Source organism: Molothrus aeneus, unplaced genomic scaffold (genome assembly GCF_037042795.1).
Source record: "Molothrus aeneus isolate 106 unplaced genomic scaffold, BPBGC_Maene_1.0 scaffold_35, whole genome shotgun sequence".
Lineage (NCBI taxonomy): Eukaryota > Metazoa > Chordata > Aves > Passeriformes > Icteridae > Molothrus > Molothrus aeneus.
The window spans coordinates 2,176,631-2,187,211 of record NW_027099016.1 but is presented as its reverse complement, the minus strand read 5'-3'; the positions used below and the strand labels follow the sequence as shown (position 1 = coordinate 2,187,211).

At 54.6% G+C, this 10,581-nt stretch overlaps 1 protein-coding gene across 1 annotated transcript; it reads right to left on the bottom strand.

Annotated features, from left to right (window-relative positions):
• LOC136570680 (zinc finger protein 3-like) lies at nt 1–9,090 on the bottom strand. Its single transcript, XM_066571149.1, has 2 exons — nt 9,040–9,090; nt 1–1,723 (listed from the first exon to the last, which is right to left on the bottom strand). Exon 2 carries the CDS (start codon nt 1,450–1,452, stop codon nt 883–885), a length of 570 nt encoding a protein of 189 aa, XP_066427246.1. The 5' UTR covers nt 1,453–1,723; nt 9,040–9,090; the 3' UTR covers nt 1–882.
• Nucleotides 9,091–10,581: the final 1,491 nt, after the last annotated feature.

Sequence of the window (10,581 nt, the reverse complement as noted above, 5' to 3'; positions counted from 1 at the left end):
AAAAGTGGAAAAAACTGTTTATTACACAATAAAACCTAAACAATATTAAACAATAAAACCTCTTGCTGCTCTAAAAGAGAGACAAACTCACCAAGTCCCTCTGTGGGCTGTAGCTCAGCTCACTCAGTCCCTTATCAGTCCCTCTGGTGCTGGAAATGCCGCGGCCCAGGCCCGGCCTGGTGGGGCACAGGTGTGAGCTGCCCATGCTCTTCTGGTGTTCAGGCCACAGCAGGTTTAAACAGGTCCAAAGAAAAGGGAAAAACAACCCACAGTAGGGAACTACTTTACATCAGCTAGCTAAAACTAACTAAAAGCAAAGGAGAGCTCTGTCCCGCTGTCTGTCCATCCGCAGACAACACAGTGCAGGAGCAGGAATGTGGAGGAGTGAGTGCAGTTTCTGAAAACAAATTCCGCATTTCTTCTCTCCCTCTTCACTCTCAGGACAAGTCTTAAAGGTACAAAACTTATTATTCAGCATAAACAGAACAGACTGGGGATACAAACATCATATAGTCCACCCTGAACATACCTTCAACACCATTCAGTACTCCCTGATGTCACCAGAAGATAGGATTGAATGCAAAAGATTTTATGGGGTTGAAAGTCAACAAATCTGCCCTCCCCAAGGAATTCCCATTGTAGGCCTGTGTCCCAATGGATGCTCCTGCTGCTGGGTTTATCTGGCTGCCCACAGGGAACCAGGAAGATGCGGAGCCTCCAAGCCAGGTGTCTTCCCAACACGGATCACCAGGACCATGGATCACCAGGGCTTTGCCCAACAACACTCACTGAGGATCATCCAATGTAGATCGTCTCATGGGGGACAGAGCTGGAGCAGCGCACAAAGCTCTTCCCTCACGTGGGGCACTCACAGGACTTCCCTTAGTGGCGCCTCCGTTGGTGTTCTGTCAAGTGAGAGCTCTGTGAGAAGCTCTTCCCACACTCAGGACACTCGTAGGGCCTCTCCCCAGTGTGGATGTGCCAGTGGATGGTGAGTTTGGCGTTTTTCTTGAAGCCCTTCCCACAGTCGGGGCAGCGGAAGGGCCTCTCCTCTGTGTGAATCCGCTCATGTTTGAGGAGATCGGAGCTCCTGTGAAACCTCTTCCCACACTCAGGACACTCGTAGGGCCTCTCTCCAGAGTGGGTGCGCTGGTGTTTTCTCAGGTCAGAGTTCCACCCATAGCTCTTCCCACATTCCAAGCAGGTGTAGGGCCGTTCCCCCGTGTGGATGACCTGGTGCCGAATCAGGGCTGAGCTTCCTCTGAAGCTCCTCCCACACTCCCCACACTCAAAGGGCTTTTCCCCAGTGTGGATCTTCTGGTGTTCCGTCAGGTGGCACTTGATGCTGAAGCTCTTCCCACACTCCCCACACTCATAGGGCTTTTCTTTTCCCCAGTGTGGATCCTCTGGTGTTGGATCATGATGGAGTTGTGGCTGAAACTCCTCCCACATTCCCCACACTCAAAGGGCCTCTCCCCAGTGTGGATCACCTGGTGCTGCCTCAGGCTGGAGCTCCAGCTGAAACATTTCCCACATTCCAAGCACCTGTGTGGCTTCTCCCTGCCATGAGGCTTCTCCACCAGCTCCAAGCTCTGGCTGGATCACAGGATGCATTCCTGGCTCACGGGGGCTCTTTCCTCCCCAGAACTCCCTGGGCACGGTTTGCAGCCCCTCTTCATGAGGTACATTCGGGGCTTTTCCTCCTCCTCCATCAGGCCACACCCTGAGAATTAAAAATCCTGGTTTGCAGAAAAAATCAAGAGGAGAGCAGCTTGGACTGGGAAAACCTCCATGCCCAAGTTCATCTGGGAAAGTCATTGGGCATCTTGTGTCTGAAAGAACCTCCAAAGTACCATGATTCAGCACAAAAATCCTCTAAACATCAAGATGCAGATCAAAAACTTCCCAAACGTCAATATTCAGCAAAAACCTCCTTCAAAATACAGAGATTCAGCCCTCACAAAAAACAAAAGCACCAACATTTGCCCAGTAAAGCTCAGAAACCCCAAGTTTCGGCCTCTGTGAAAATCATGGATTCCCCCTCCCCTGGTCACCTGCTGCATACGGACAAAGCTCCTGGGGCTGGGGGGGAGGCTGCAGATACAGGGAGGAGTAGAACCGTGTGGTGCCGCCTCTTTCTGCTCCTCCTCCTCCTCCTCTGTTCCTGCTCTTCCTCACACTCTTCTTCCTCCTGCTATTCCTCCTTCTCCTGCACAATCCCACCTTTTCCTCCCACGTCCAGGGTTTCACCATTTTGTTCCTCAACCCTGCTTCTCCTTCCCTTCTCCTCCTGCCCCAGGCCCAGCACCCGCTGCCGGCTCCCTCTTGCCCCCAAACCCACAGCATCCCACGGCAGGGGCAGGGATGGAGCTGGGGCAGGTCGGGCTGGGGCAGCGCTGGGCTCTCGGCCGCTCCCGCCCGCACTCGGTCCCCACTGCAGCCGCTCCCGCCAGGACAGCGCGGGGGGGCCCGGCCTTGGCGCTGCCCCACTCCCACCTCCCCAAATTCCGCTCGAGGGGGGCGCTGGGGCCGAGGGGGGCGCTGGGCGCAGGTGGGGAACGCTGAGAGCTGCGGGTCTGCCTGGCAACTGCTGAGTCATCAGAGCCGCGTGCTCTGATTGGCTGAGCGCTGCCTGAGGGCTGGGGCTGCAGCAAGGCGGGGACACCCTGCTCCAGGGGGGATGTCCCACAAACGCGGGATCCCCATGAAAGGAAGAAGAGGAAAGTGTCTTTACAATCAGATGCTGTGAATCTGCTGAGAGATACACCCAGGAACTTGTACGTAAGGAAGCGACAGGAGAAGCCATCAGTTTAAGAAAATGTTGTTAACTGATGACACAGACTGCTGCTCAGCCAAGGTCCTGCCACATTCATGAACTTCGAGAAGAACAACAAAGACTTCACAGAGCCATGAATATCGGTTGCTACACAAAAGTAGGGAGCATGTCAAGGGGATATGTAGTAAGTGGATTGGGAAGTCTCTTCCTCTCAAGTACACCACCCAATGCGGAAAGGAAGAGGGAGATGCAGCTGGGAAAATTAGGATGAACAGGAGGCTGTGTCCTCCACCAACCGGAAAGACCCTGTAGGAAATGTCCCATGGCCTCTCCCTTTCTTTAGGAATGAAATTACTTTTACAGGACTCCTCTGTCTGCTTTGTGGACAGAATCCTCTGGTGATGTCAATTTTTCCACACACCTTGGGACTCGTCTGGAATTCCTTCCACCGTCTGGGGCAGCGGGCAGTGAGTGCAGCTGAAGGTGCCTCACCCAGTTTGGGTGATCGGCCCCCTTGGGGGCGGCAGCACCGGGGACTGATTGGGTACCTGAGAGTGACCAGGAGACAGACGAGTGACACATCGGGGGGGCTGTGAAGAGTCAGCAGGGAGAGAGCACTGAAAATCTCATCAGTGAGTGCACTGGGATCTTTGGGGAGCGAGCACAGCAGGGCACCCATGGAAACAGAAAAGGGAAAGCCAAGAAGGGGTTCTGTGCCAAAGGGATGATGATCCCAAAATATCTCTGAAGGGTCCCTTGGGAGAAGGTTGAGGTAGATTGCACACTCCCTCAGAGGCAATTAAGGACTTGGACACCCAGGGGGGCAATAAGAGAAGTGGAGAAGGGATTTGGACAACAGGGGATGGATGGCATTGGTGTGCTGGGAAGAGACTGGGTGAAGGGGAGTGTGCAGGAATATGGTTAAGGCAGGAAGCAGCAGGAGGAATCTATGTGGTGAGAAAAAGAAAAGGGGAGGAAGAGAAAAATACTCAGAATTTGGATGTTTTTCAGCAGGGTCTTATCCTCAACATTTGCCAGCTGATCATTTGTATCCCCGGTTTCCCGGAGAGGAAAACAAGGAGGTCAGGGTTTCAGGGGGTTTCTCTGTGGGGGGCAGCGGCAGCACCGGGCGCAGAGGTGCGGGACCGGGAGCACGGGCTGGGGGCCTGGGGGGAGCTGCGGGGCCGGGCCGGGGCTGTGGGGCAGCCGGGGCTCAGCACCGGGCACTGCCTGACCCCACCAGCCCCGGGCAGGGCCGGCAGTGGCCCCCGGCCCCCAGGAGGCTGCGGGACGCCCCGGCCGCTGCCCGGCCCCGTGGAGCTGCCGGCCCTGCCCGCCGGGGGGCGCCTTTGGACACTGCGGCAGGACAGGGAGCGGCTCTGGGATACGGGCTGGGGAGGGCACCCTGAGCACAGGGACGAGGAGCAAGGAACACCTGGGAAATGTGGATTATAAGGGAAGGATCGAGATTTTCTTTTCTTTTCTTTTGTTGGGATCACCACAGAAACGAATGATTTTGCAGAAAGCTCAGCAGCTCTCAGAGGATGAGCACCCACAGGCACTGAGGGGGGCTGCAGGAGGGGCACAAGAAGGCCCTGCAGCACTTGGGCACAAAGGCCCAGCAGGTGAATGCAAGAAGGGAGCAGAAAAAGGCCAAGCTGAAGGCAAAGGCCAGGGCAGAGCTCCTACAGCCCCTGAGGGATCAACCCCAGGGCCCAAGGGGGCCCCAGCACCCAGGGCACGGGCTCGGCCACAAGCACCCGGCAGAGGCATTGCCCTCCTCGGCAGGGGACAGCCCACCCAAACAGCCCCTGGCAAGGAATCAGGGCTCCAGCTGCAGGGCACAAGGACACTGCAAGCACAGACAGCAGCACCCGCAGGACCAGCAAGTCCACCCCTTGATGGACATGGATTGGCAGGGCTGTCACAGCTCCCATCACACCAGGGACCCTCCACACTGGAGCCCTTGAGAACATTCAGGTGGGTCTGCATTGAGAGGAGGCCTTTCCTGATGGACACAGGGGCCTCTCAATCCACTCTGAATCTTAGACCTAATGGGCAAAATAGCAAAGGCATGGTTTAATTATTAAGGGAATTAGTGGGAAAGATGAGCAGGTATGATTTCATCAACCACTACTAGGAGATGTAGGGGATACGTTTGAAATAAATTAATTTCTTTTTCTTCCTCCTGTGATTGCAATTTACTGGGAAGGAATTTGGTGGCTGGATTTTTATATTGTAAAAGGTGATACAGAGGCTTATGATGTTGTACTTATGTGTCAAATGTCTGGCAAGGCCTATGCTGAAGTGAACCCACAAATGTGGACAGTCCAGGGAAAGAGGGAAAATTAGATATGGAGCCTCACCAAATTACTTTGAAGCAACAAGGACAAGAGGTTGCTTGTATTGATTTAAAATCAACACCCTATTCCAAGAGAGGGAAGGAAGGGCTTACAGCTTATTACTGACTCTCTCTTAAAGGCAGGGTTTTGGAGCCAGGGATCTCTCCCTACAACACTCCAGTCAAGAAACTGGATGGATGGACACAAGGAGGAATCACAGAATTTTCAAGTGTTAAAAAGCAGATTAACTGAGGCTCCTGCCCTGGCCCTCCTAGACAGGGAGAAAGAATTTTAATTATAGGTGGATGTTAAACAGGGCCATGCCGAAGAATTCTTGTGTTAAAATGTTTAACCCAGTGGCCAGAGTGGCCTCAATGTCTGCAGAATTGTGCAGACACAGCTCACATGGGAACTGAGGCCTGAAAACTGATGACAACAGGAGGATCTCCTAGAGTTCAAGTCTGGCATCAAGTTAAAGCTCTGACAACCAAAAGAGCCTCTAAATGGATGAGCAGGGCTCGGTTATTACAGTATGAAACTTGTTCAGTGGCACAGGAGGATTCAGAACTGAGGACAGGGCAAGGGTTTAACCCAGCTCCTGTTTGAACAGCCTGGAGAGGGGCTGGCAAGAAACCCAGGACTGCATTCAAGGGACAGAGCTCCAGACCCAGGCTGGGAGAGATTGATGGGACAATCCCTGGACGGAGGGAGAAAATGTGTTTGTGGATGGCTCTGAGAGGGCAGCAGAAGGGAAAAGAGCTACAAGACAGGCTGTTATTAAGGAAGGGGAATCAGTCAAAGCGCAGGTCACCGCCCCATGCTCAGCTCAACCCGCCGAGCTCTGGGTGCTTGTAAGAGCCTGGCACTGAAATGCCCTGGGCAGGAAGGCTTCAATATCTTCTGATGACACCATGGCACCTAACAGGGGGCAAAAGCAATTCTGACTGCTTCAATCTGACTGATGCAATCACTGCATCACTTATTAGGGTATTTCTGAAATAATTAATTCATAGAGAAGGGATTGTGGAAGCAATAGAGTCAGAAAGAAGAACTAATTTTACTCGAAAGATCCTTCAGGGGGTTATGGCAGCTTTAGGAATACAATGGGACCTCCATGACCCCTGGCACCCCCAGAGCTCAGGTCAGGAGAAATAAAGAAACACCTATGGAAGCTGGTGATAGAAACCAAGATGCCGTGGGTACAGCTTTTGCCATTGGCTAGGGCAAGAAGAAGAACCAGACCCAGGGCAGATATTCAATTATCTCCCTTGGAATTGATGTCTGGAATTCCTTACCCTGGTAATCTCCACCTAGTGCAGGGTGGAGATAAGGGATGTATGTTTCAAGCAGTCCGTGGCCAGAATCCTGTCTCTTGTGAAATCTCTCCCACAGGAAGCTGGGCTGGCACAGAGCCTGCCCTGGGACTTTGCTGTTGCCAACACCCAGCCAGGACATCGGCTCCTGCCTAAGGAGTGCAAAGCAGCACCACTGGTGGCCAAGGGGCCCATGCCAAGTGTCCCTGAGGCCAGAAACAGCCGCCAGCACAGCTGAGCACGGGGGGACCCCTCAGCCTGGCCTCAGGGGCTCTGAAGCCCCGGAGATTTGCACTTCCCGCCTGCAGCAGGACCATGGGAGCCGCCCCTGAGCCTGCCCTGAAGGCAACGCAGCAGCAGCCAGGGCTCCACAGCGGGCCAAGCCCCTGGGCCTGCCCACAGATCCTCTGCTCAAACCCTCGGAAATCCTGGCCACCCTCCTCTGGCACCTCCAGCCACTGCGGCCAAGCCTTGCTGCCACTGCTGCAGCTTCAGCGCTGGCTGGGCCTGCACTGCCACAGCTGCTGGGGAGCACCACGGCACAATTCCACTCTGGGGCTCACTCACACCCACACTCTGGGCTGACTGCGACTGCATTGCTGCAAAATGTACCCATTTTGGTTCTTTTAAATCTTCTTTCTCTCAGGCTCGTTTGTCTCTGCCTTGGGGAAAGGAATTTTAAAGGTTTTATTTAAAGGATGTTACACCACTCAACAGAGATGAGTTCAACATCTCCACAGACTGGGAATAGCCCAAAAGACACCCACAGAGATAACGACCAGCAACAAAACATCAACGCCCAGCAGCAAACAGCAACCAACAGCTACCCCAGACACTGCCCCCGGCACAGCTGGAGACACCTGGTCTGGAAAAGGCTGAGAAGGAAATCCAGGAGTGTGGAGCTAATTAACTCCAGAGGGGAAGGAATCCGGATCTAATAGGAAACCAAATACTAAAAACTACACCACTTGGAAGCAATGAACATTAAATCAGTGGATTTAGATTGGTTCAGACTACATAAAGTTTAGGAAAAAACTAATAAATCTCACGTGTCATGGAATGATCTTCTCTGCACACTCGGGCTATGTGTGGATGGAATGATGTGTGCTGCATATCTTTGCCAAAACCAAGTAATGCCTTGACTCTCTAACACTAAAGATATTGTTGGAGGGTTTTTGTTTCCCCCGCAGTTTCAGTGACAAGAATACAACATGAGAATCGTTTTTCAAAATAATCCTACTTTATATGGTTAGGTAGGTTTGGGACAGAAGTGTGAGAATCAAGTTTTGCTATGGGTTTTTCAACGTTCACCTAGAACTGCTTTAAAGGTGACCATTTAACTCAGAAACAGTTAATAGTTTGTTTAAATATTGTTTAAAAAACAAACAAAAAACCCTCCCCCCACCTAAAACGATAACAAAAAAACAACCAAACAAATAAATAAAAAACAAACAAAACCCACCAAAAACAACAACAACTAAAAAGCAGATTCTGGGGGGGTGGGGTGGGCTGCATGGCTGCTCTGGAAGAGAAGCTTCATTCCAGGTAGCCCGGAGAGGAGCTTTAGAAATGCAAATTAACCCTGCTGGGGCAAAGCCTGGACAATGTACCTGGGTCTTCCTACCCGGGGCAGGAATTGGGCTGATTCCCTCTGCCCGCTTGCACAGATGGAATTTGCACAGCTAAAGGCAGAGCCCATGGTGAGCATATCTGACTCTGCAACAGAAATTGGTACAGCTGCAAAAGGAAACAGCAAATGGAGAATGTTGTGGATGCAGCACATTCAGCAGGTGAGCGAGGGGATGCAGGTGGCAGCCAGGCCTCCTGATCCAGGAATGCCTAGAGAAGGACAGGGAATGAGGGCACTGAGAATAATTCCAAAACCAAACAAGACTCAGTAAGAAAAAAACAGAGTCAATGAGTCAATCTGCGTGGAGATAGGGCCAGGGACTTGTAGAGAAGGAAGTAACAGGAAAAACCATCAGTTTCAGAAAATAGAACAAACTGACACGGACTGCTGCTCAAAATTCCTCTAAATTCATGAACTTTGAGAAAAAGAACAAAGACTTAACAGAGCCGTGAATATCGGCTGTTCTACAAAAGTGGGGGTGCACATTAACGAGGACATGCAGTTGGCGGATGGGGAAGTCTGACCCTTCCAAGTACCTCAGCCAGTGGGCAAAGGGAGAGAGAGAATCGGCCAGGAAAATGAAGATAAAAAGGAGGCTGCGAACTACAATGGCAGAGAGCGCACGGCAAATGCGCCACGGCCTCTCCCTCTGCTCAGCAATAAAGTCACTTGTACAGGACTCCTCTGTCTCCTCGGGGCACAGAAACCTCCGGCCACGTCAATTTCCCCGCACAGCCCCGGGCACGGGGCAGCCGCCTCTGTCCCAGCCACAGGAACCGGGCCGAGCCAGCGCTGCTCCGGCAGCGGCTCCTGCCGAGGCAGCGGCCGCAAGGAGACCGCGGGCAGCCGCTCCCGCAGCGCCCTCACGCCAGCGGCAACACGCGCCGGACACGGCACAACGAACCCGCCTGAGCCCCCTGCCGCCCCCGAGGCCCGCAGCGAGCCCCGAGCCCCCGCACAACCCAGCGCGCCTCCCACCTGCGCTGCGGCCGCCTCCCAGCTCCGCCGCCACCGGGGCCCTGCCCCGCCCCGATCCCACCAATCAGCGCGCCAGAACCACGACTGACGGCACCGTCGCCCAATCGCAGCCGGGGGCGGGCTCTGCACACGGCACAGCCTCGCCCCGCGCTCTCAGGGGCCCCCGGGCTGCGTGAGGGCAGAGCCGGAGATGAGGAACAGCCCTGGAACGGGCCCGGGCCCGAGGGGGATTGAGCTGAAAACACAAACAAACTTCTCCGCACCTCCCGCCACGGCTTTCCCGGCACTGCGGCTCCGGTGGCTCCGGCTCAGCGGGAAGCCAGGAGCCTCACTTCTCATACCCCTGATTAGGAGCATCAGTGCATCGCTTTGATTTCCCTCAAATAGGGAAAACCGCCCCAAACCCCTGTGGATGAGTGGGGGAGGGGAGAGATTTCTGACAGAGAACTCCAAAAATTCAGAGCAGGATAATGAGGAGTAAGTGAAGAGCCTTAAATCCAGCCTTCCCCCACGGCTCCCTCCTTCCAGCTGCACCTCCTACCCCGGCAGTGCCGGAGACAGGGAATGGGGCCGTGCTCACTTCATGCCCTGGGGCTTCTCCCTCTGCTCAGGGACAGGAGTCGTTCCCCTGCTGCACCCTGGGCTCTCTCCCACCGGAGACTTCTCCAGGAACTTCTCCAAGCTGAGTCCATCCCACGGGGCACAGCCCCCCTCCAAGTGCTGCAGCGTGGGTCACTGTGCCCCGGGGTCAGTCCTGCCAGGACAGGCTGCTCCAGCGGGGCCCCTCTGGCCACGGGGGCACAGCCTCCTCTCAGGCATCCCTGTGCTCCAGCGTGGCTGCTCCGGGGGCTGCAGGGGGATCTCTGCATCCCCATGGATCTGCAGGGGGATCTCTGCATCTGGCACCGCCGTTTTTGGAGGCGCCAGGAATAGGCTGAACTCTGCCTGAAGCTCTTCTCACATTCCCCACACCCTTCCCGGCACAGGGAGGCTTTTACCTCCTCACAGCTCCCCAGGCTGGGTTGGTAGCCCCTCCTCATGTGCGGTCTCTGGGGCTTTTCCCCTCCGTTGGATTCCTGCCCTGTGGAGCCGTTCCAAATGGCCTCTTCCACGAGGTTCTGTGGCAGGGATTTGTTCTCCCTGGTCTCTGTCCGCAGCTCAGTGCCTGGGGGAGGAAGGACAAGGAGAGGAAGAGACAGGGAGAAGGGAAAAGACAGGAGGAGAGGAAGGAAGAAGGAACAAGGGAGGAAGGAGATGGGAAAGGAACATGGATGGATGAAGGACAGAATGAGGAGAGGAAGGAGGGCAGAGAAGGAGAAGATGGGATTTGCCTCCATGCCAGAGGGAAGGGGAAGGAGATCCCCCCAGTCCATCCCTGGCAGGATGGCGTTGGCAGTGAGGCTGTCCTGCAGCGATGCTGGGCTGGGAGATGGAGCAGCAGGGAGGGGAAAGGGGCAGTGATTCCTCCTGCCCTGCCTGGCTGTCCCAGTCTGGAGCGTCCTGGCGCTGCCGAGGCCCTTGGAGCGTCCGGCACTCAGGAGC